Source organism: Girardinichthys multiradiatus, chromosome 1 (assembly GCF_021462225.1).
Source record: "Girardinichthys multiradiatus isolate DD_20200921_A chromosome 1, DD_fGirMul_XY1, whole genome shotgun sequence".
Taxonomy (NCBI): Eukaryota; Metazoa; Chordata; class Actinopteri; order Cyprinodontiformes; family Goodeidae; genus Girardinichthys; species Girardinichthys multiradiatus.
Genome location: NC_061794.1, coordinates 23,526,584 through 23,551,287, shown reverse-complemented (window position 1 = coordinate 23,551,287; position 24,704 = coordinate 23,526,584). Strand labels below are relative to the sequence as shown.

The 24,704-nt window shown below is 40.7% G+C and overlaps 1 protein-coding gene, 1 long non-coding RNA gene and 1 other non-coding gene across 3 annotated transcripts; 2 read left to right on the top strand and 1 right to left on the bottom strand.

Moving 5' to 3' along the window:
- The first annotated feature begins 4,184 nt into the window (after positions 1 to 4,184).
- LOC124877264 lies at positions 4,185 to 4,509 on the top strand. The gene has a single exon (XR_007040486.1). It is a non-coding gene; the product is annotated as a small Cajal body-specific RNA 2 (non-coding RNA).
- A 2,323-nt stretch (positions 4,510 to 6,832) lies between these two features.
- smc5 (structural maintenance of chromosomes 5) lies at positions 6,833 to 20,682 on the top strand. The gene is made up of 24 exons (XM_047374139.1): positions 6,833 to 7,065; positions 8,405 to 8,546; positions 9,002 to 9,054; positions 9,217 to 9,379; positions 10,829 to 10,963; positions 11,232 to 11,372; positions 11,463 to 11,624; positions 13,419 to 13,490; positions 13,610 to 13,865; positions 13,997 to 14,151; positions 14,482 to 14,595; positions 14,688 to 14,782; positions 16,462 to 16,594; positions 16,774 to 16,947; positions 17,099 to 17,268; positions 17,420 to 17,543; positions 17,736 to 17,858; positions 17,945 to 18,070; positions 18,172 to 18,267; positions 18,461 to 18,565; positions 18,682 to 18,801; positions 19,078 to 19,257; positions 19,364 to 19,459; positions 19,781 to 20,682. Exons 1-24 carry the CDS (start codon positions 6,914 to 6,916, stop codon positions 19,913 to 19,915), a joined length of 3,222 nt encoding a protein of 1,073 aa, XP_047230095.1. The 5' UTR covers positions 6,833 to 6,913; the 3' UTR covers positions 19,916 to 20,682.
- LOC124878097 lies at positions 20,474 to 24,388 on the bottom strand. Its single transcript, XR_007041359.1, has 2 exons — positions 24,162 to 24,388; positions 20,474 to 21,035 (listed from the first exon to the last, which is right to left on the bottom strand). It is a non-coding gene; the product is annotated as an uncharacterized LOC124878097 (long non-coding RNA).
- Between the last annotated feature and the right edge of the window lie 316 nt (positions 24,389 to 24,704).

Below are 24,704 nucleotides of genomic sequence, written 5' to 3'. Positions count from 1 at the left end.
TGGTATTTTATGGCATGATATGATATGATATGATATGGAGGGCTGTTGTCCAGCTTTGTTGACTGATTATTCCTACAACAAACAACAAAACAAATTAATCCATTAACGAATCTTTTGAATATTTTAGCATTATTTCCTTATAGATACAAGTTTTTTCTCATCTTCATCTTCTTTACCATAATATTTAATCAGACGAATATCAATGAAATTATTTGCTTTTTATATGCTTTTGAATCTTATTTGTTTTTATGTATGTTTTTTTAAAACCACTTCTATCTTACTTCTTTATTTATTTGTTTTTCCCATTTAGTTTTGATATGACGTTTTTTTCTCTTCTAATCAACTATGTACCTATGTATTATATACATCAATGTCCATTGGAAACACTGATATAAATTCAGAAATAAAATGTTTACACCAATAAAGAAATTTCATAAAGCAAATATAAATTAAAGCTGCAAGCAGCATTGAAGGCCCTCACACCTCAGCGCAACTCGGCCTGTGCAGCGATCGCGGGAGCCTGGCATCGCCGGCTGCACGCCACCAACAAGGCTGCCGTTCAATTCCAAACGTCACATCTAGGTGGCGCTGTGAGCGTCATGTCATGATCTTCACTCATGAAGAATTCTGGTCTGGTGAGAAGTATTCAAAATTTGGGGGAAGTCCAACCTTCCAGATGGAAGCTGCACTCACTTGTTTATTAGTGGGTGGGGCTGAAATGATGTCATAAACCGACCGTTGCAACATGTTCAGCATTGATCCCTGATGATGTATACTACATTTGAAGTGGATCCGATTATGTATGAGGGAGATATAGCCCTTGAAGTGTCGTAGGGGGTGCTGTTGATCCAAATTTCAATGTAATCCAACAGAGCTGTTTGGGGGCTGATAAAGATCACCCATATTCAGTTTGGAGTGAATCGGATCTTCCATATGGAAGCTACACTCATTTGTTTGTTAGTGGGACGGCGCTAAAGTGATGTCATCAATGGACTGTGTCAACATGTCCATTAACTCATGATCATGTATACTACATTTCAAGTGGATCCGATGATGTATGAGGGAGATACAGCCCTTGATGTGTCCTAGGGGGCGCTGCTGACCCAAATTCCATTGTAATCCAATAGAGGTGTTTGGGGGCCGACAAAGATCAACCACATTTACTTTGGAGTGAATCGGACCATGCATGTGTAATTTAGAGACAAACGTATGGCCGTGGCGTGACATCAGAATGCGCCACGCCATCATAGCCACACCCTCCAGCTAAAGCAGTCAGTACTGGCGACTGTCTTAGACCATCATGTTTATGGAAGCAAATCGTTACCATATTTCAAATGAAAAAGCATTTTCAGAAATGCTTTTTCATTTTAAGAATGTGGCTGCATTGTTTGACTCATAAATGAAATTAGTAATCAATAATCCTATTTGCATTTTAATTTTCTTCTTCAAGACTGCTCATTCCTTCACTTAATTAAAATGAAAAAGACATTTGAGATTTATTTTTCAAGATGTACCCCAGCAAATAGATACCAAAATTCAATTTGAAATGTAAAATTTGAAAATGAAAAAGCATTTCCAGAAATGCTTTTTCATTTTAGGAATGTGGCTGCATTATTTGACCCATAAACAAAATTAGTAATCAATCATCCTATTTGCATTTGCATGTTCTTCTTCATGACTGCACATTTTATGCCATAATCAAAAAGAAAACAAAGCAGACATTGCTTTTTCGTTTTCGTGGTCTGCCCGCAAAGTACTGCCCAGAACTGGAAAACAAAAAAGCATTCCGAGCTGCGGGCGCAGCAGAGTGACGTCAGCAGCCGCTCTTCCTCAGCTCCCTGCTGACCGAGCTACCCATCTTGTTCGGTAGGGGGTGCTGTGCACGTCTGCATTGCATTACATTGCAAGCGTGCCGAGAAATTGATTGAATTGCAGCAGGGCAGAGCTCAATTTGTGGCAGTGGCAGGCAGAACTGGCCACTGGCGGTGGCGGAACTGCCACAGCCTGCCACCGAAGCTACCACAGGAACTGCCACAGCCCGCCGCAGTGTGGCAGGGGACTCTGCGAGGATGCCAGAAGGTGCCAGACCGGCCGTAAAACTACCAGAGCTCGGCCCTGCTGCAATTCAATCAATTTCTCGCCACGTTTGCAATGTAATGCAATGCAGACGTACACAGCGCCCCCTACCGAACAAGATGGGTAGCTCGGTCAGCAGGGAGCTGAGGAAGAGCGGCTGCTGACATCACTCTGCTGCGCCCGCAGCTCGGAATGCTTTTTCGTTTTCGGGTTCTGGGCAGTACTTTGCGGGCAGACCACGAAAACAAAAAAGCAATGTCTGCTTTGTTTTCTTTTTGATTATGGCATAAAATGTGCAGGCGTGAAGAAGAAAATGCAAATGCAAATAGGATGATCGATTACTAATTTTATTTATGGGTCAAATAATGCAGCCACATTCTTAAAATGAAAAAGCATTTCTGAAAATGCTTTTTCATTTGAAATATGGTAACGATTTGCTTCCATACATGTTATCTGTTACTTGGGTCAGTTTCACATTGATCAGGTGAAGAACTTAAAAAATTGACTCTCTAAAGGAAAACATGACACTTCCTGTTCTCCGGGGGCGGGGCTTCGATGATGTCAGCATCTGATCATTGAATATTGTTCAGGGCCAGAGGCAGATCAATCTCAGAAGGTTTCAGGTCTCTGTGACTTTCCTTATAGGAGCTATATCAATTTCATCTTTTATGGCGAGAAGTCATATTTGAGGCGTGGCCACGCCCACACACTTTCGTGTATCAAAAAGCTTTTGATAACATTTGGTCCCCAGTGCCTTAAGAGTAAACTGAGTGATTTTCAAGTCTCTAACTCAAAACCTGTAGGAGGAGTTCGCTCAGATATGCGGGCTAGAAACGCCCAAAACAGGGTCAAAATGACATCTTCAATCCAAAATGGCCGACTTCCTGTTGGGTTTGGACCAACGCTCCAAGAGACTTTTTTTTAGGCCCTGACAAGTTACATATGTGTACCAAATTTCAGATTCCTCGGTCGAAGCATGGCTTGGGGCTGATTTTTTTTAATTTTCTAGGGGGCGCTGTGGACGAATTAGGCCACGCCCACCACATATGTCAGCAGATCTCTGATGGGGATTGGACAAGGATCAATTATATTGAATTTGGTGCAGATCAGATGATATATGTGGAAATTAAAGCCAAACGTATGGCCATGGCGTGATGTCCAACTTTGCCGCGCCACCACGGCCACGCCCTTTTATGAAAAGTTACTGTGTTTCAAACATAGTTAGACCCACTAGTTATCAGTCACCTGGCACAGTTTGAAGCAGATTGAATGTAGACAGACAGATAGCGACCTTTCCAAGTAAAAAATGTGACTTCCTGTTCCCAGGGGGCGTGGCTTTGATGATGTCAGCATATGACCCCATAGGATCGTCGGGAACCTGAAGGTCCTCCTTCATGCCAACTTTGGTGTGATTTGGAATTTCTTTGGGAAAATTATTGCATTTTTTCACTTTGGGCGCGAATATTATGGAGTGTCGTTTTCGTGCCCCGGTCACGCCCCCTAAACATGGCCGAAAACTCACGATTTTGATAACTTTGAATCCTCCATGCCATAACTGCATATTGACCAAATATGAAGCCGATAGCTCAAAATCCCTAGGAGGAGTTCGTTAAAGTTCGAGGAGAGTAAAAGTGAAAAACAGCCAAAAATTGGCATTTGACCCAAAATGGCCGACTACCTGTGCGTTTTAGGACATACCCCCAAGAAACTTTTTTTCTTGGTTTGAGGAGCTCTACCTGTGTGCCAAATCTCTACGATTTACGGTTTGGCCTATCTCACGTTTGGGGGCGTGGTTAAGTGCTTTGGTCACGCCCACTGACAACGACATTAAGGAACAAGAATTTCACGCGGGGTAAAATCTTGTGAGTTTTGGTGCATGGCAAAGTCCCCAAATTGCCCCGCAAAGAGGCATCGGAAAAAAGAATAAGAAATCCTACGATTACAATAGGCCCTTGTAGGCTTTCCTGCTCGGGCCTAATAATTAGCGTACATAAAGTTGGTTTTATTAAGTGACCACAAGAGGTCGACGTTCTACAGTTGGTTACTTATGTCCCATAATTCCACGCGGTCGTCGCCTTATAATCCGGAAGCGGAAGAGCGTAATCCTCATAGTGTGAATGGAGAGCGGCTGTGAGAGTGAATGTGAAGTGTTTGTGCGTGTTTGTGTCTTTTTATGTTTCTGTTAAAAACCTACACAGTGATCTTATTTGATCCGACCTGAGTTAGGCTCTGCTCCGGTCGGAGATGATATGAAAAACGCTCTGCAGCCTCCATGGCGGTGAGCAGTCGGCGAGGAACAACCCAGACAGGGCCTCCACGCTTCGTGCTGTGGTCAGAAGTGATGAATTGATCAGATATACTAGTTCTGGTTGAACCTGAGCTTCGTTTCAGGCTTCACGGTGGACAATGAGTACAGAGGCGATTCTGATCTAACCACAGTCGAAAGGAAGCGAGGAACCTGGACAGGGTTCCTACAGTCTGGAAAAGTAAAAAAAAAAAAAAGTCACTTTAGTTTTAGTATTTTTCATTTCTGGTTAAGTATAGAAAAAGGTAATGACGCCATAAAAACTGTTCATATTTACCGACTATTTTGTGTCCCCATGTCCGTCCTTCATCACTTTCTTCCTTGGATCCTAAATTACTTCCTCTGTTCTTCCATCTTTGTGTCCTTTCTCCTTTGTGCCTTTTCTTCTTTCATCCTTAATGTTCTCCCTTTCTTTCTTCCTTGTTTCCTACATCCCTTCATTCTCTCATTTTATCATACCTTTAAAAAATGTCTTGGATTGTTAGAGACGTATAAAGCTTTTCTGTGAAAAATGTGCAGAAACCCCGCTTTGGTGATTTTTGATGGTAGATCTGGTAATAGCTTTAGAGACACACTGCTGGTTTAAAGGCTCCTAACAAAGGCTTTACAGATTAGGACTGTAGCTATGCATTTTGGTTCAAACTCCACCACTGAGCAACCTAACTAACATACTGCAAACATGAATTATTTATCAACAAATAAAACGTTTTAAATAGCCAACCACCCAGTATTTAAAGCCCCACAGCAAATGCTGAGATCCTGGTGCGCCTTTACTAAAATGTGTTTGGATATCTGAAACTTTTACGTGTGACAAAAAAGCAAAAAGAAGAAATCTGTAAGGGGCAAACTCGTTTTCAATGGACAGTATTTATGCCAAGATCCACATAAATGCTTCAAACTGATTCTATACCTAAAGAATGCATTTGGAGCTTTTCTTAGGTGATTTTAATTGGAATTTAAAATCAAAGTTTTTCTGAAAAGGTTTTACATTTTGAAAAAATTGCATCAAAAGGTAATAACACAAGGATATATGAAAGTAATTTAGAAAAGACATGACCCAGGACTTAATTCCTTCAGTTAATGATATGTATGGCAGCTTAAGACTTTGTTGAATCTTCTTTGACATTAAAATACTATTTGCTGTAGAACTCTGTTGTCTTTGAGATTTTTCATGAATTCAACCACAGAAATTTGAGAAAATCTTGTCTTTGTGACAGACTGTTAGTAAATTGCTAAAAATACTGAATTTCTTAAGTGATCTAAGTATTACCACAACATTGTTTAATTGCTGGGTTTTAGAAAAGGAGTCAGACTGTATTTTTCTTTTGTTTTAGTGGCCTAGTGGTTAGAGAGCAGGGCATTTCCATCCTGGAGAAGCCATAAGTACCCAGGTTTAAAACCCACAGCCTGCCACTCTGGGTCCCTGAGCAAGACCCTTAGCCCCCTGAATGATCCCCTGGCACCACACAATGGTGGCCAACTGCATCCCTAAGGGATCGGTAAAATGCAGAGGACAGTTTCTCATTTGTGAGATTTATAAAGTCTAATTAAAATGTATCTATAAATATCAATGTTGTAAATGAGTGCTAGTTTTCAATTGACAATTGAGAACTATTGTCAATAGCCTCAAGTTGAAAAGAAATAGGATCAAGGGTTGATACGCAGATTTTATTTCTGGAACAAAGAACCCGTCTCCTTCCTCCATAGCATGGATGAAAGTGGCACCTTCAGGCATCTAGAAATTTTACCCAAGGATGAACCAGATTTGTGGGGGTCCACATTTCTCTTCCTGATATATTGGTTGCTTTTTCCATGTTGCCACACACTGTGTTTGAGCTGTTGCCTCAAATTTGCAAACCAGCTAAGTTGTGTGTTAGGCAATACATTATCTATTTATATATGCGTCCCAAAACCATCACATTATAATCTTGGCTTTCCTTATTTGTTTAAAAGCTTGGTAATCCTAATGTATGTAAGTGTGGTAATTCTATGTGGCCTTAAATGGGAAACATTTATTCTAAAGTTAGAAATTGTGTCTTTTTAATAAAGCTTTTTGTTTCCTGCTGCTGCTGTCCATGGGAATTGGTTTCCATGGGAACAACGTTTTGTTGTATAAGGCTCTTAAATTATCTAAATTATGTGGTTAACTGATTATGATTAAGAGAACAATTAAATATGAATCAACTGATTCATATTTAACACGATTTATTTATATATGTGTATATTGTATATATGTATATTCTTTAATGCAAAAAACAAAAACCAGAGAGCAAAGTGTACCGGAGTCAAATTCCTTGTTTGTATGTACGAACTTGGCAATAAAGCTGATTCTGAAATAAGTAAAAACTGAGAGCTTCCGATTTACAAAATACATCTCCTTTTTGTAGAGCGCTTACTCTGACGTCAGCATGTGTGTATACACGTGACCTTACATGCGTCCAATCGTCATTCTTTAAAGACTTAGCAAAAAGCGGGAGAACTACTGGTTACCGGATCGCGTTCTTTCTTCCAGAATCCTTGATTTTTATTGCTATGGCGGAGCCCAGTAAAAGACTGCGGCTTAGCCACATCAGCATCGGTTCACAGGCGGCTTCTACGAGCTTAGTCAAACAGCCCGACATGGCAGGAGGAGCCGGTTCCTTTGTGGAGGGCTCCATACTTCGCATCACGATGAAAAACTTCCTGTAAGTTGTGCTTCCTCCGCTGTCGGACTGCAGCTGTCCAACGGTTGTAAACAGAAACTTCCGTCCGCCTGGAGAAAAGACGTTAAAGCGACACTGGGACCGTCAGGCTAGCCGCTAACACGCTAGCTCTGTCTCAAACTGTTTTATTAAGCTTTAAACTCGGACCAAGTCCTCTGAAATGAACAACAACAAATCAGCTAACATGTTCTCCTACAGGCGAAGACGAACTGGGTCAATTGTTACATTTAAAAGTTATAATACGATGAGCTAATTCTGCCCCAGAGTCATGTCACTTGCTGATCTATCAATCTTTCATAGTTCTTGCACTACAAACGTGTTAAAGTACTTTTGGAGGAGATAAGTCACGTCATTTTGTCACGTTGCAACCGGAAACTAAGAGTTTCACAGAATACCAAGAGTGTGCAGAGCAGTAATCAAAGCAAAAGGTGGCTACTTTGAAGAACCTAGAATATAAAACATATTTTCAGTTGTTTCACACTTTTTTGTTCAGTATATAATTCCACATGTGTTCATTCATAGTTTTGATGCCTTCAGTGTGAAGCTACAGTATTCATAGTCATGAAAATAAAGACAACTCTGTGAATTAGAAGGTGTGTCCAAACTTTTGGTCTGTACTGTAGATGGTGAACAAGGAGCCTGCTTGCCTTATCACACGAGTCACTTTAGTACAAATACTCCGAATCAGATGATTGTGTTATCACCACGACTGCTTTTTGACTTTGGAAAGCTCAAAGATGTAAAACATATTGTTTTTAAGACTTTTCTGTGATCCAACCTAAATGCATATGTAGGAAAACATATTTAAAACACGCCTCACTGCTGGACAAAGTGATTTAGGTCTGTTTCAGAGAATCATAGCAGCAAATAAACATCTTGGTTTTTTTCAAAGCCATGTATTGCTAATGTTGTAATTTCAAATTATTTACTTAAACAGCTCTAATATTTTTAGTGCAACTTCCAAATTAACCAGTATTTAATCTTTTAATTTATACTGCATACAGGTAGGTGTATTATCATCCATATTTTGCATGTTACATGCTTTAGTCTGGCTAAAAGCTTGTCAAAGTGGTTGTACAATCGCCTTATTAGGTCCACTTGCCTTCCATTCTACTCCAGCAGAATTAGAAGAGTGGCTTGAATGTCTTTGTCTGATAGCTTTAATTTTTCTTAAACCTCTTAAAATAACCGAGTAGAACCAGATAAAGAGAGCCCAACACAATGACCGTGTTTATAACAGTTGATCGGCTGTTTGAGTTTTCACTTGTGCGCCCGAAAAACAGCGGGAAACACTTATATGTCTTCTTTTGTGCACCGACAGGACGTATGACTACTCTGAGGTGTATCCTGGGCCAAATCTGAACATGATTGTTGGAGCCAATGGAACCGGAAAGTCCAGCATCGTGTGTGCCATATGCCTGGTTTTGGCTGGCAGGACTGCAACACTTGGGAGAGGAGACAAGGTAAAATGTAGAATCCCAACCTCGGCTTCATGCAAGCAGGTCTTTACGTCTCCTACGTGTATAAGTTAGAAAGCTGGGGTAATGAGGCAGGGTTACCATCGTGTGCAGCTTATCACAATGTTGGAATATTTTACAAAAGCAACTGTTAGCTGTTGTTATGAACTAAAGTTGTCTGATCTGTGTTTTGGAAAATAAAGACGTGAAAGCAAAAGTCAGCATCCAGCCTAGCTTTGTGGTATCCACTAAAAATAGTGACACAGTTGTGAATTACCTCCACCTTACCCTGCTCTTTCTAAAGAACGGACTACAATATCAGTATTATTAAAAACACAGTGTCATTAACGGCAGAAAACTACACGTTCTCCACTGAAATTCTGCCTATTATAAACTGAGATGGATGAACATACATCTTTGTAGTTCTGATCATAATTATTAACGGTTTTGTTTTTGTCTAGGTTGGGCTTTATGTCAAACGTGGATGCCAAAAAGGTTTTGTCGAGATAGAACTGTAAGTGATGAGAAACTGATTGCCCACACTTTAATTTCACCAACACACTGTTTGTGTTGCATTTTGTGTTAGAAAATCCCAATGACTAGTCTTTCTTGTTAATCTTTTACGCACCCGAATCGTAATGTTATTATATACATTCATATCGTTTTGTTTTTAAAGGTACAAAAATGGAGGTAACTTGGTAATTAGCCGAGAGATCCATGTGGAGAACAATCAGTCGCTTTGGATGCTAAATGGTGGGATCAGCAACCTGAAAAAAGTGGAAGAGGAGGTCAAGGCTCTCCAGATCCAAGTCAGCAACCTCTGCCAGTTTCTACCTCAGGTAGGTTGACATAGTGTTTTAATAAATGGCTACGCATATGTAAAGTGGAAGACGGCGCCTTGCAAAAGCGTTTCTTCCGATTTGATTTTTATTTATTCATTTTTTTGTTGCATAACAAACTCACACTTTAATGTATTTTATTGGCATTTTAATAAGACCATAAGTGTGAAGTGAAAGCAAAGTGATGTATGGTTTTCATAATCTTTCTCAAAATCTAAAAGGTGCAGTGTGCATTTTTTATTCAACACCCTGGCCTGAACTCTTGTTACCCCTAAATAAAACTGAGTGCAATCACAAGCCTTCATAGGTCACCTAATTAATGAATACATTTGACCTTTGTCTTATTTAATCTCACTATACAGCTGTTCTGTCAATGCCTCGGAGCTTTGTGAGAGAATATTAGTGAACAAACAGCATCATGAAGACCAAAGGTCACAGCAGACAAGTTAGACAAAATTACAATGTCCCAAGCGTTGAGCATTTTACAGAGCAATTTTCAGTCCATCAACTGATTATGGAAATAATATAGCTCAATTGTAAATTTGCCATAATATGACTGTCCACCTAAACTAATGGGCAAAGCATTAATTAGAGAAGCAGCCAAGAGGTCAATGGTTAAAGTAGAGGAGCTGCAGAGGTCCACTGCTTAGTTGGGAAATGGGACAGCTTTAGTTATGCACATGCTAAATCTAGCCTTTCTGGAGGAGTTGCAAGAAAAAAGCTGTTGAAAGAAGTCCATGAGATCTTCTTTTGCAGTTTGTCTCAGGCCTTGTAGGGGCCACAGCATGGTAGAAGAAGGCACTCTGGTCATATAAGAACAAAACTGAACTTTTTGACCATGTCCATGGTAAAATGTGGTGGTGGCAGTACGGTGGTAGCATGGTGGTGGTGGCATGTTGTGGTGACGTGACCGTAAACATACAACCAGAGCATAAAAACACAAAACGGTTTAGATCAAAGGATATTCATGTGTTAGAATGGCCTAGTCAAAGTCCAGACCTAAATCTACTTGAGAATCTGTAAAAAGCCTTGAAATTTTATGTTCATGTATCCTTTCCATTAAATCTATGTGACGTCGAGTTATCTTGTAAAGAACAGTGGTGGCGAAAACTTCAGTCTTTAGACGTTTAAAACTGGTAGACAAATCTGAGAAAGAAGGTGGTTTCATAAGGTATTGACACAAAGAGGCTAACCTTAAAGGCACACCAGGCCTTTTTAGATTTTTATTTGTAAAGACATTTTAAAACCATGTATTTTTTTTCTTCCACTTCACAAATATGTACTTCTTTCATGGTCTATCACATAAAATCCCAAAAAGAAATACATTAAAGTTTTTAGTTGTAATATAGGAATGTGGAAAAGGGATCAATGTTTTTGCACAACCCTGTACATTGTAAGGTGGCTAATTTACCCCACATTCCTATCAGACTGTTGCTTGATCCTCCACAGGAAAAAGTTGGAGAGTTTGCGAAGATGTCCAAAATTGAATTGCTCGAGGCAACCGAGAAGTCAGTTGGGCCACCAGAGATGTACGAGTACCACTGTGAGCTCAAAAACTTCCGCAATAAAGAACGAGAACTGGAGGTAAAAAGAAAAGTTGTATGTCTATGTGTTATGTGCATAATTTCTCAGAGATGGTTTGATGTGAGAGATGTTTTCCTGTCTACATTTTTAGAAAAAAAAAATCAGGACCATTATTTCTTTTTTCCTTTGTTTTAAATATATTTTTAGACAATTCTCTAATTTCTGTATGCATGCAATTACAGTCAGTCACACTCTAGTGTTACCAGTTATAAAATGTCATGCTTGTTCCTGTGAAAGGATACAGATTAATCTTAATATTTCCCTGTAGAATGTTGTGAAGGAGAAGGCCAGCTTCCTGGAAAAAGCCAAGCAGAGGAATGAGAGGAACAAGCATGACGTAAATCGTTACTATGAAAAGAAAAGGCATCTGGATGTCATTGAGTTGCTAGAGAAGAAGAAGCCATGGGTGGTAAGTTGTCGATGTGATACACAAGAGGGAAGGAGAAATGAAACAGAGTCCAGTCATGAAATAACTGTATTCTTTTGACTGTGGAACTAGGAATATGAGACGGCCCGTAAGGAGCTCGAGAATGTGAAGATGGAGCGAGAAGAGGCCAAAAAGCAGCTCACTGCCTTGAGGCAGGCACAGGCGCCCATGTTGAAGAAGATCCAGCAGATTGATGACCAGCTGAAGCCCACTGAGGCACAAATGACTGCTAAGGTGACAACGTCATTAATGTTACACTGATTTGTCTACAGTCGAGGATGCCTTTTCTGTTACATTTACTTTTAACTAAAGCCTTACTTCTGTAATGCTACATTTTAATATCTGAATCATCAAAGTATAATAATTACAAAATTAAAGTAGCTTAACTACAGTATTTTCTAAATATTAAAGTACTCTTTCTCGTCGCCTTCTGCTTCATTCGGGACCGGGTCGCGGGGGCAGCAGACTCTGTAGACACCTCACTCCCCAGACATCTCCTCCAGCTCCTTCAGGGGGAGCCCAAGGCGTTCCCTGGCCAGTCGAGAGACATAGTCCCTCCAGCGTGTCCAGGGCCGTCCCCTGGGCCTCTTCCCCGGTGGGACGTGCCTGGAACACCTCCCACCCAAGGTAGGCGTTCCGGTATAGATGCCCGAGACACCGCTTGGCCTCATGGTACCCGTTAGCCACCTCAGCAGTCCCACAAGCCAACCACAGCCAATAGGATTCCTTCAGCTTGACAGCATCCCTTACTGCCTATGTCCACCACCGGGTTTGGGGATTGCTGCCGCGACACCCTTATGTTTGAACTTGGTGTTCATTATGGACAATCCGTGACTAGCACAGAAGTCCAATAATGAAACACCACTCGGATTCAGATCGGGGGGGGGGGGGCATTCCTCCTGATCACACCTCTCCAGGTGTCACTGTCCTTTCCCACATGGGCGTTGAAGTCCCCCAGCAGAATAATGGAGTCCCCAGGAAGGGCACTATGTAGCACCCCCGACAGGGACGCCAAGAAGGCCGGGTACTTTGCACTACCACTCGACTCGTAGGCTGAAACGACAGTCAGAGACCTATCCCCAACCCGAAGGCGCAGGGATGCAACCCACTCATCCACTGGGGTAAACCCCAACACGAGACGGCTGAGCTGAGGGGCGACAAGCAAACCCACCCCAACTTGTTGCCTCTTCCCGCAGGCCACTCCAGAGCAGAAGAGAGTCCAGCCCCTCTCGAGGAGTTGGGTTCCAGGGGCGGTGCGTGGAGGCGAGCCAGACTATTTCTAGTCGATATCTCTCGACCGCCCGCACAAGCTCAGGCTCCTTCCCCCCCAGCGAGGTGACATTCCACTTTTCTAGAGCCACCCTAAGCATCCGGCGATCGGGTCGTCGAGGTCTCAACCATCATCCGTTGCCCGATCCTCTTTGCACCGGTCCCTCATGGTTTCCCCTGCGGGTCGTGGGCCCACTGAGGGATGGCCTCATGTCTCTCGTTCGGGCTTAGCCTGGCCCGGGTCCCGCGGTGATCAACCCGGCCACCAGGTGCTCTCCGACGAGTCCCGACCCCAGGCCTGGCTCCATGGTGGGACCCCGGCTCCGCCGTACCGAGTGACGTCACGTGCCTCGATTGTGTGGTCCTCATGAAAGTGTCTTGAACCGCTCTTTGTCTGACCCGTCACCCAGAGCCTGTTTGCTTTGAGAGACCCTACCAGGGGCATATAAGCCCCAGACAACATAGCCTCTAGGATTATTCAAGCACTCAAACACCTTTCCCACATTAAGGCGGCGGTTCAAGGAGAGGTACTAAACTGGTATACTTATGTCTACTTTGGTATACTAAAGTATACCAAAGTATTTTAAATAATGTGTTAAAAAAGAAATTGTAATATGGCAAATTATTGTAATTTTATGCTTTATCTCCTGTCCTATTGTGTGAAACATCCATCCTTTATTTTTTCGTATATGTATTAGTATTTGACTCTCGATAATCTTTGATTATCATGATTTTCATTAAAATAAGTTTGTTTTTCAGACTGCAGCAATCAGAGAAGCCGCTGGGAAGTTAAAACAGAAACAGGATCAGCTTGATCGGAAACACAAAGAGGTAGGAATGCTTCTTCAACGGGAAAAGAAACTTCACCTGTCTGATCGAAACAGAAAAACACAAGCATGAAGATTTCTTGTGGCCATTCAGTGGGAATCATGACTCGCTCGTCTCTACAGATTGACGACATTAAACAGAATCTGCGGCTGAAGCAGACGGAAGAGGAGGACCACCAGAAGCGGATCAGTAACACCAGACGAACCATTGAAGACCTGAAGTCGGAGCTGGCCAAAATAAGCGACCAGCCAGACGTAACGCCACAGATCAACGCTGTCAATGTGGAGTTGAGGCGTATCCAGATGGAGAGAGCCAAGATCGAAGAAGAGAAGGCTGACCTGTGCAGGGAGAGCGACAACATCACTGCAGAGTCGAAAAGTCAGATTTCAATAACTGATCCACATTTCACCCTTTACAATCAAAAGATTAATTACAGGAACATTTCTAAATGTCGCACAATTAACAATCCTTATATAGAATACTACGTCTTTATTTTTGCCTATTTCTAGTGTTGGAACGGAAGCTGAGGGACATGAACAATATGATGAATGCCAAAGAAGAGAAGCTGCGAGGACGGCACAGGGACACACATGCTGCCCTCCAGTGGCTAAGGAAGAACCGACAGCTCTTTGAAGGAAACGTTTATGAGCCCATGATGCTGGTGGTGAGTCCCACATGTACAGGTGTGGAAAAAGTAGCTGGAAACTCTTAAAAGAATTATATATTTACCAAAAAAGTTGGTGAAAAGTTTTCAATATTGACGTTCTTTAGTGATAGAAATGTCTAAAAACAATATTGTTCTGATTAGATACTAAAGTGTTGATAAAATAGGAATTCAGATCCAGGGGTTAAAACAAGTTTTTTCAACCCTTTTGTTTTTGGCTAAATGCTTGCAAAAACATGTTACTTTGCATTACAAGTAGTAGGTGAGGCCGCTTGTTTGAGGGAGAGTAGATTTTAGTGTTTGACGGCATCTCTGCCTTCTATCCCTCAGGTCAATGTAAAAAATCCAGACTTTGCTAAGTACGTGGAGAACCACATCTCCTTCCACGACCTGCGAGCGTTCGTCTTCCAGAGGAAAAACGACATGGAGAAGTTTATGACCGAGGTCAGGGTTGCGCGGCTCACCGTCTGAGCTGACCACATTTCATCTGGCTGAGCTCAAAAGCAACATTTGTTGTAACTTCTCCTTGCTCACAGGTCCGTGACAAGATGAACTTAAAAGTTAACTCAATTTCTGCTCCAGAGGAGTCGTGTTCTCAGCGGCCGCCATCCCGAAACATTGAGTCCTTGAGGTGAGAGAGGATTATTTAATTGTTTTAATAGATAAATAATTGAATGTAAACAGTCTGTGGGCTGTGTCGTCACTAGATTATAGTAAATGTTCCTAAACAATGACTTAACGGGGAAAGAAAACTCTTTGAAAAACATTAAATATGTGATTTGCTTAAACAGAGAGTGCCATGATTTTGTCAAATATGAAAGATAAAGCAAATAAAGTCGGATCTTTTTTTAGCACCTAGAATTAAAGGATTGGATGACTTCTGCAGATTGGAGATGCGGAGCTGGTCATCACACTCCTCCTTGGCATGAATGTTTTATTAATTAGGGGCATTTAATGATGCCTTTGAACCACTTGTTTTTTCTGTTGGTATGATTATACGACAGGTTTAAACAATAAAAAGCATGATGGGTACACAAGTTTGATTTTTACATTATATAGCTGCTTATTTAAGGTGGAGTTGAGAAATTTGCAGGTAGTCCTTCATCTTTATCATTTCGCCCACATTTTGTGCAATACGTCTTTACCACTATTAAACAGACCATAAGCATGATGCTGCCACCACTATGTTAGACAGTTGGTGTGTGTTCTTAGGTTTGAAAGCCTCACCTAGACTCTAAAACTATATCTTGTCATTGTAGTTAAATGGATTCATCCTTTCAATTCAGTTTATTTTCAATTCAGTTTATTTATATAGCTCCAATTCACAACACATGTCATCTCAAGGCACTTCACAACAGTCAGGTACATACATTCCAATTAATCCTAACCATTGAACAGTGCAGTCAGATTCAGTTATTTAGTCAAATTGGATAAAAAGTTTTTCTATCTAAGGAAACCCAGCAGATTGCATCGAGTCAGAGATTTGTAGCATTTACTCCTCCTGGATGAGCATGTAGAGACAGTGGACAGTCACTGGCGTTGACTTTGAAGCAATCCCTCATACTGCCTCCTTGTCCTCTCTGACTGTTGCATTATTCTTCAGAAGGTATTTTGTTTGTCCATGTGGGCTGCTGCATATTTCAGTTATCCAGAGGCTCCTTTCTGGGTCGTCAGCCTCTAAACGGACAGGGAGAGAAGCACTAGTGTTTGAGAATATTCCAGATATTATTGGCCTCAAGCTTGATGGTTCCTGGATTGTTCTTAAGAATCCTGGCTTATTTCTTTTCATCTTTTCATCTGAGGTAGCAGTTTGGGTAAAATGAGTACATCTTTGACATATTTGGGTGTTAAAACAATCTCAAGCACACGTCAAAACTGGTTTTCATGTGTTCCTTTTTCTAGATTCTGAAAAAGCTTCACCCTTGTTCTCATCAAACTTAATGGGCTTTTCTTAAATGTCTGATTCGTTCCAGAAAAATGACAAAAATATAAATTTGCTTTACCGTTTCTGATGAGATGTATGTTCAAATATTAGGCCAGAAGTGTGCCATGTTCTTGATGATGTCTAACAAAGATGTGTGTTTTCTTTTTTTCTGCAGCTTGTCAAGTTAAATTTATTTGAATATCAGTAGAGTAGTTAGGATATTTTTGAGCCTGCATGTGTAAATAGACTCTTGTTGGCAATCAAACATGTGCACCAAAGTCTTATTTTCTAAAACTGTTAAACTTGTTTGTATGAACAGATTTCCTTTTCTTTTAGCATATCTCCAGTTTTTCTTTTACTGTTTTGTGAAACTTTCATGTTTGCAGACGTTTTGGGTTCTTCACTTACCTCCGGGAGATGTTTGATGCTCCCGATGAGGTTATGAGTTACCTCTGTTTCCAGTACAAGGTGCACGATGTGCCAGTAGGCAACAATCAGACCAAAGCTCTCATCAAAACGGTATGTTCCTGTTTTTATTCCCATCCAACCCTTTATAAGTTTAAAGAGATTTGGGGAAAAATTATTTCAGTGCCAAAATGTAATTTTAAATTTGTAGTCAATATTTATTTTAATGTCCTTAATATTTAGTTTTTATTCTAAGACGGATACCTGCTTTATTGTTTCCACTGTCCACTCAGGTGATCGAGGAGCCCTATCTTAAGGTGTTGTACACAACAGATGAGAGGTACACTGTAAAAAGGTCCTTCTATTCCAACAAGATAAGCACCAGCAACTCTGCGGTTCACCCCTCTCAGTACCTTACAATAACTGTGGATGCTGAGCAGAAACGTCAACTCGAACAGCAGATGAAGGTGAGAATTCAAAGTTCAAATTAATCTGCAAAGCCCAAACCCGTTCCTTCAGCTGTAATGTTTTGGGAATCTTGCTTCTGTTTTTGCTGAACGTTAGTATGTTCCTTAGGACAGAGTCTAGAGTTAAAATGTTAATCTCCGTTACATTTAGGCCTGTGAGTCAAGATTACGAGAGATTAATGATCGAATGAAGAGCCTGCAGGTGGAGGCTGCTGCTCTGGATCGTAAGGAAAACGAACTGTTGGCAGACAAGAAACGTCTCTCTGAGCTTAAGGGAAAGAAAAGACAACTGGAACAGAAAATCAGCACCAAACAGGACAGGTAAGCCTGAGTGTAAAGGTGAGAGTTTTCTTTTGTAAATACAGATATATTTTCATACTTTTAATCAAAGCCAATCTCTTTGGTGGGATATCTTTGGCAAATCTCAACTTAAAGAGCAATCAAATCTTCTTTTTGTTTTTCTTTTTTTTAGTCTGAAGCAGATGGAGCAGAGTGTTATCGATCTGAAGAACGTTGAAGAGGAAACTAAAGAAAAAATTAAGACTGTCAACTTCCAGAAGGTGACCATAGCTACTGCAATCGTGACCCAAATGAAGGTATGAAATATTCAACTCTGAACTAAAACCTGTACCATACAGACCATTCTGTATTTCTTAGCTGTGGGAAGGTTTAAATGTCTCAAAGGTTTATTTCTCTGAGTGTACAGTCAATGTGTTAACACACTGCAGTGCAACGTTGCATTTTTGTAGTGTGCACTAACATTTCCTCCATCTTCCCATCATCTGCAGCTGAGAGCCAAGTCGACAATGAAAAAGGTGCTTCTGGCTTTGGAGGTGGCGGGGTTAACTGCAGAGAAGACTAAGCTTGAAAATGACTGCAGAGAAAGCGCCTCTGAATTTAAAACCATGGAGGTAAGCTGTGTAACACATAGGTGGATTGATGCATTGCTTATACTGAGAACCTGGTAGCACAGCCTTCATTTATCTTCTCATTGCAGCAAAGATGTGGCCGTCTGGATCAGAGGAAGGCACAGCTGACAGAACAATGCAAAGGCCTGTTGAAGAGGGCGAAGTCGAACTGTCGAATGCAGCCAGATGAGGCGTTATCAGAAGACCTGCGACATGTTAGTTCTCACCCTCCATCTCCATATCTTTTGTTGGAGTGTTGTCCTGGTGATATTGCATAATTATCACTAATTAACAATTAGTTGTTGTGTTAATGCAGGCTTTCAGCAAACTGCCTGACACTCTGGATGAGGTTGATGCTATGCTGAACGAGGAACGCTCCAGGGCCGAGTGTTTCACGGGTCTCAGCGAAAATGTAAGAGCAGATGAAAGCCGGGTTATCTTTTTCCACAACACGGTCAAAAATCCATTTAATTTAGCTTCTAGTAAGAAATTCCTAAGTAGAAAAATGAATTTAGTCACTATTTGAAGTAACCTAAGCTTATGATTGTGATTTCTTTTTTTTTTTTGGAGTGTAAATCTTTGTCTTGCTTGAACCTGTTTTAAAGGTCGTTGAAGAGTACAACAGGAGAGAACAGGAGATCAAACATCTTGAGAAAGAGCTTCAAAAAAAGACAGACGCCTTAAACACCTACAGACAGAACATATCTGAGGTACATTACGTTGCTGCAGCAGTTCTACGGACGACGTGCAGCCTCTAGTCTTTGCTTTGTAACAGAAGGACTACTGTGTGTGTGTGTGTATGTGTGTGTGTGTGTGTGTGTTACAGGCGAAGGAACGCTGGCTGAACCCTCTAAAGCAGCTGGTGGAACAGATAAATGACAAGTTTAGCAACTTTTTCCGCTCCATGCAGTGTGCAGGAGAGGTTGATTTGCACTCAGAGAATGAGGTAAAGGGAATCACTGGGGTTACACCGACAGACTAAAATAATAACCCATGACTAGAAGCTTTTGTCCTTAGTTATGTGACCTTAAGTGAAATATTAAAATTAGTTTCCTTTTTAATAGATCTAACTATACATAAAATAGAGGCAATAAGTAATTTTTCTTATATTTTGCACTTCTTCAGAGACCATGTTTGGCAGACATCATATGAAACATGCTATATAAACCCTGCTCTTGATTACTTGACTTTTGACCATATTTTCTGTCCTGCTTTCCTTCAGGAGGAATATGACAAGTATGGGATTCGCATTCGCGTGAAGTTCCACAGCAGCACACAGCTCCACGAGCTCACGCCGCACCATCAGAGCGGTGGAGAGCGCAGCGTCTCCACAATGCTTTATCTGATGGCCTTGCAGGAGCTTAACCGCTGCCCCTTCAGAGTGGTGGATGAGATCAATCAGGTATGTTTCTAATTTAATTCTGCCTCCATCTTACAAGGTGCAAGAGAAACAAATGCAGCCAGAAAAAGTTCTTTAGATGAGTCCGTGTGTATGTTTTGTCTCCTAGGGAATGGACCCTGTAAATGAGAGGAGAGTGTTTGACATCGTTGTCCGCACCGCCTGCCAAGAGACAACTTCTCAATACTTCTTCATCACACCAAAAGTAAGTGTTGCTACTTAAGTCATCGTTTAGATGGTGAACATTACAGAATTTTTGTGTATGACTTCCTGTTCTAAAGAGCAGCTGTTGTGAAATAGCCAAGCATGCAAGTGAATTTATGTGTAGTTTTTATTTTGCTCATGACCATTCTGTATTTAACTTAATATTTCTTACCTCTAATAAAAACCTGTGCATCTCAACAGTTTCTGGAAAAACTATTGGTTTGCTGATTTATATTTTTGCGCCTATGAGAGGCAGTTCTTTTAATTTTTGCTGAAGTTCTAAACTCTCTTTGTGTTCTTTGTTTGTTTTTGTTGTCTGTAGCTGCTGCAGAATCTGCAGTACGCCGAGGAGATGACCATCCTCTGCGTCCATAACGGACCTCACATGCTTCCTCCCGGCGAATGGGACAAAACAGCTTTCCTCCAACGGCGCCTCCAAAGGAAAGCCAGGGCATAAACTCACCATGCCAAAAAGACATCGACATTTATCATATACGATTTTTAAACCATATACAGGTTTTGCATTTAGATGATGAACTCCATTTTTGGTGATTTTTTTCTAAGTAAACACATATTCTAAGATCTAAAAAGGGTAATTTCATTTGTTTTGTCTCTAGATTATTTAACTTGGATTCTAAAACAAGACCCAACATTCCTGGATTAGGCTCAGTTTGGCACATAAATCTGTTTTGTTTTTTGTTTTTTTTGGACGTTTTGTAAAATAGACATCACTAGTTAGATTTAAATTGTATTTAAACAGTCCAGATTTTTTCAGTTTTATAGATTGTAATCAAAGTTTGTCTAGATACCAAAAAGCATTCGTCTTTTTTCTAGATGTTTGGGGGAGGGGACCTAAAATCCAACTAGGTGTTTTGTAGCCACGTGTCTATAATGCCCAAAAAGCTGGATGAGAAAATCTAGAAAATCGAGTTTGACAAAGAATTTTGAATTATTAACATCATAGGAACCTGTTCTGTGATAGGTTTTATGACTACAGTGTTCTTTTTTTGTTGGGTTCATGGAAGACATGGCAAAACAAAAACCCTGAAAGGGCTGTTTTATTGTCTGGAGTTCATTGTTAGCAGCAGTCATAGGAGGTAGCTCTTAAAGCCTCTTCATGAACTGAAGTTCTCAATGTTCGACCAATCTTGAGTGGGTCTGTGTCGTCAAACCTGTGGCGGACAACATTCACAAGTTCAAATAAAATGACTTATTCCACACGAAGGCACTGAAGGTGTGTGGCTTTATGTTGGATCAAAAAAATGCTTTTACTGATTTTCTACAACCAAGTATTATCAGCTGTAGTTGCCAATTTGATGGTTAGATTTTACCCATATTTCACTTGTGTCATCTTATGCAGTGAATTGAGCTCCTCTTCAGGACAACCCAAACTCTGAGGTCATCATCTCTCTTCTTCACTATAATGCTCTGCTTCTCTAAGTTTTCCCTTTTCCTTCAGATAAAAATGTATTTAACTGTCTCCATCACATCCCAAACACTGATCCTCACTGATAGTTTCCCTCTGGCACAACTTCAGGAGAAGTTTGTGTGATGGTTGTAGACCGAACTCCTGAATCCTGAGGTCGACAATGGAGAAATCAGTTAGCTGATGGTGCATTGGTTGGACAATGAAACTGAAACACCTGGTTTTAGACCACAATAATTTATTATTATGGTGTAGGGCCTCCTTTTGCGGCCAATACAGCGTCAGTTCGTCTTGGGAATGACATATACAAGTCCTGCACAGTGGTCAGAGGGATTTTAAGGCATTCTTCTTGCAGAATAGTGGCCAGGTCACTACGTGATACTGGTGGAGGAAAACGTTTCCTGACTCGCTCCTCCAAAACACCCCAAAGTGGCTCAATAATATTTAGATCTGGTGACTGTGCAGGCCATGGGAGATGTTCAACTTCACTTTCATGTTCATCAAACCAATCTTTCACCAGTCTTGCTGTGTGTATTGGTGCATTGTCATCCTGATCCACGGCACCGCCTTCAGGATACAATGTTTGAACCATTGGATGCACATGGTCCTCAAGAATGGTTCGGTAGTCCTTGGCAGTGACGCGCCCATCTAGCACAAGTATTGGACCAAGGGAATGCCATGATATGGCAGCCCAAACCATAACTGATCCACCCCCATGCTTCACTCTGGGCATGCAACAGTCTGGGTGGTACGCTTCTTTGGGGCTTCTCAACACCGTAACTCTACCGGATGTGGGGAACACAGTAAAGGTGGACTCATCAGAGAACAATACATATTTCACATTGTCCACAGCCCAAGATTTGGGCTCCTTGCACCATTGAAACCGACGTTTGGCATTGGCATGAGTGACCAAAGGTTTGGCTATAGCAGCCCGGCCGTGTATATTGACCCTGTGGAGCTCCTGACGGACTGTTCTGGTGGAAACAGGAGAGTTGAGGTGCACATTTAATTCTACGGTGATTTGGGCAGCTGTGGTTTTATGTTTTTTGGATACAATCCAGAACATCCCTTTCAGACAGCTTCCTCTTGCGTCCACAGTTAATCCTGTTGGATGTGGTTCGTCCTTCTTGGTGGTATGCTGACATTACCCTGGATACCGTGGCTCTTGATACATCACAAAGACTTGCTGTCTTGGTCACAGATGCGCCAGCAAGACGTGCACCAACAATTTGTCCTCTTTTGAACTCTGGTATGTCACCCATAATGTTGTGTGCATTTCAATATTTTGAGCAAAACTGTGCTCTTACCCTGCTAATTAAACCTTCACACTCTGCTCTTACTGGTGCAATGTGCAATCAATGAAGACTGGCTACCAGGCTGGTCCAATTTAGCCATGAAACCTCCCACACTAAAATGACAGGTGTTTCAGTTTTATTGTCCAACCCCTGTATATAAATCACCAGTTTACACGTAAAGGCAGCATGACATGTTTTGCATTTTTTAAAACGTTTCTTGATGGTTAAATTTATCAAGAGTAATTCAGCTGTGATCACCGTGTACATTATGTCCAGTGTGGGATTTGTTTTAAAATTCTCATTATAAACCTTAATAATGATCTTATATATTTTACACAATACGCCTAAATCATAGAATGCATACATTAAAACATTTAAATGTTGCATATAATAGTGGGATGGCTAAAGGAATTTAAGAATATAAAATTGGATAAATACTTTCATTAGAGGCTTAAATTGCAGCAGAAATTAAGTGACTATGAATTCACTTTTAATGCACTGTAACAGTATATATTTTAACACTTTGTAATAAATAATGTGAAAACCAGTTGCTGTCTTTATTTGGACAAACAAGAGGATAAGCCCTCCAAAAAGCTTCACTTTCTCTAAGCTGAACCTGGTTCAAAGTGTTTTCATTTAAACTTTGTTTAGAAATCTAATCACTGTATCAAGTTACAGGATCTCAAGGGCGGTAACTTCGGGCAATGCTTCAAAAATACTTTATCAATCACCAAGGGAAATTAAATGTGGTTTGGATGCATGGTAAATCAATAAAAGACACAACTTAATTACAATTGTATTGGTTTATTCAGTTCACCAACTCTTAAGGAGTTGTCTGAGCCTACAGTTCAGCCTCCATTTCTATCTGTTGAAAATGTTTCTTAAGCGTATTAACCCAAACTTAATAATGCTTTGCTGTAATATATATAGTTAAATGATCAGATCTGCCTAGTAAGCTATAGTCATACTAAACTTGTGTCCCTGTGATGTAAGAAAATAGGATTTAAGGAAAGTAAGGTGTGGTTGATTATCAGTTGCTTAAGTAATTTTCAGTATTTTTGGCAGTTTTCTGGTCTGGGTCATACATATGTGTTTGAATGATACCAAGGAAGTATCAAAGATGTCTTTAGGGAAGTCGTTGCTCCTGCCCATCAATCTAAAAAGGGTTATAAAGCTATTTCCTATCAATTTCAACACCACTGTTCTATAGAGGATCATTTCTCGCAAATTCGAAAACATTTAAGCGATTGTCAATCATCCAAGGAGCAGCAAATCCACCCCAAGATTAGACTGCAATACTAAAAGCCAGTGCTACAAAGCCAGGCGCTACATCTCGGCATCTGGACAAATATGGCTTGTTTGGAATATTTGCCAGGAGAAAACCTCTTCTCTCAAAAATATGACGCACTTACAAAGATGTTTGAGTGAACCTGTTCTTAAGCAACGTCCTTTAGATGGCATAGAACAGAAATGTATGGCAAAAGTCAAACAGCACGAACTACAACAGGTCATCTGACAAGCATAGTGGTGGTGGGTTGATGAAATGGGTTTGGTTAGCAGCCATAGGATGTGGGCATCCTGAGGTAATTGTAAACTTTTCTAGAGTGAAATGTGAGGCTATCTGTCCTAAAGCTAGACTGAAATTAAGTGATCAAGACAATGATTCAGACACAGCAATAAACTGATATCTGTGTCAAAGTCCAAATCTCTGGAAAATCAATTTTTCACTGTGTGAGGATTAATCCTAGCTGCTCAGCAAGTGTAACAACTCATGAGATGTCCATTTATTTTTTATTTTTAAGACAAGACGCCAAAACCTAGATCCCGAAAACTTCAAAGTAACAATTTACAATGTCCGTGCAAAGTTACCAAAGAACGTCCCCTTTAAAAATTATTATTTTTATAACAATTGGTGAATCACATTTTTTCAAAATTATTTCTAATTTCACTAAATTATTTAGTTGGAAGGCAAACGACGTTACCGCCGGTCCCTTTGGAGTAAGAACTGCCAGTGTTAGGCTAGCTTGAACCTGAGAGCACCTGCTGAGGCCTTGACCCGCTCAGAATGAATCCGTTCTCCAGTCTTAGAGAAGGAAATGGGCATATTTAACGGTAAAACTGAGCCATAAAAAAGCAACTAAACTGTAGTTGCTGTAACCAGAGCCGTTGGAGGAGTTTTCCCTAGACGCGCTGACTGTAGCTAGCTAACTCTGACGTTGCTTAGCAACCTGGTTTCCTTAGCAGCTAGTTTCCGGTTTGGAAGAAACCCAGAGGGATTTTTTTTTAAACTAACTCATTAACTAAGTAACTATCATTTGCTTTCAAGAACACTCCCATTTCAATAAAAACCGTCATCCTTGTCAAAGTTATCTTCTAGATATTTAAAATGTGTTATACGTTTAACCTGACATTTGTAATCATGTTGCATTCCACTTTCACAAGATACATGGATAAAATATTTAAATAAGTCCTTAAATGAATATTTAATATTTCTAATGACATACTAATTAGCTTCTTTATTTTGG

Excerpts from the sequence above, each read along its gene's own strand:
- smc5 (XM_047374139.1), top strand. The coding sequence starts at position 6,914 with ATGGCGGAGCCCAGTAAAAGACTGCGGCTTAGCCACATCAGCATCGGT. Across the intron at positions 8,547-9,001 it reads CACTTGGGAGAGGAGACAAG|GTTGGGCTTTATGTCAAACG; the intron begins GTAAAATGTAGA and ends GTTTTTGTCTAG. Across the intron at positions 9,055-9,216 it reads GGTTTTGTCGAGATAGAACT|GTACAAAAATGGAGGTAACT; the intron begins GTAAGTGATGAG and ends TTGTTTTTAAAG.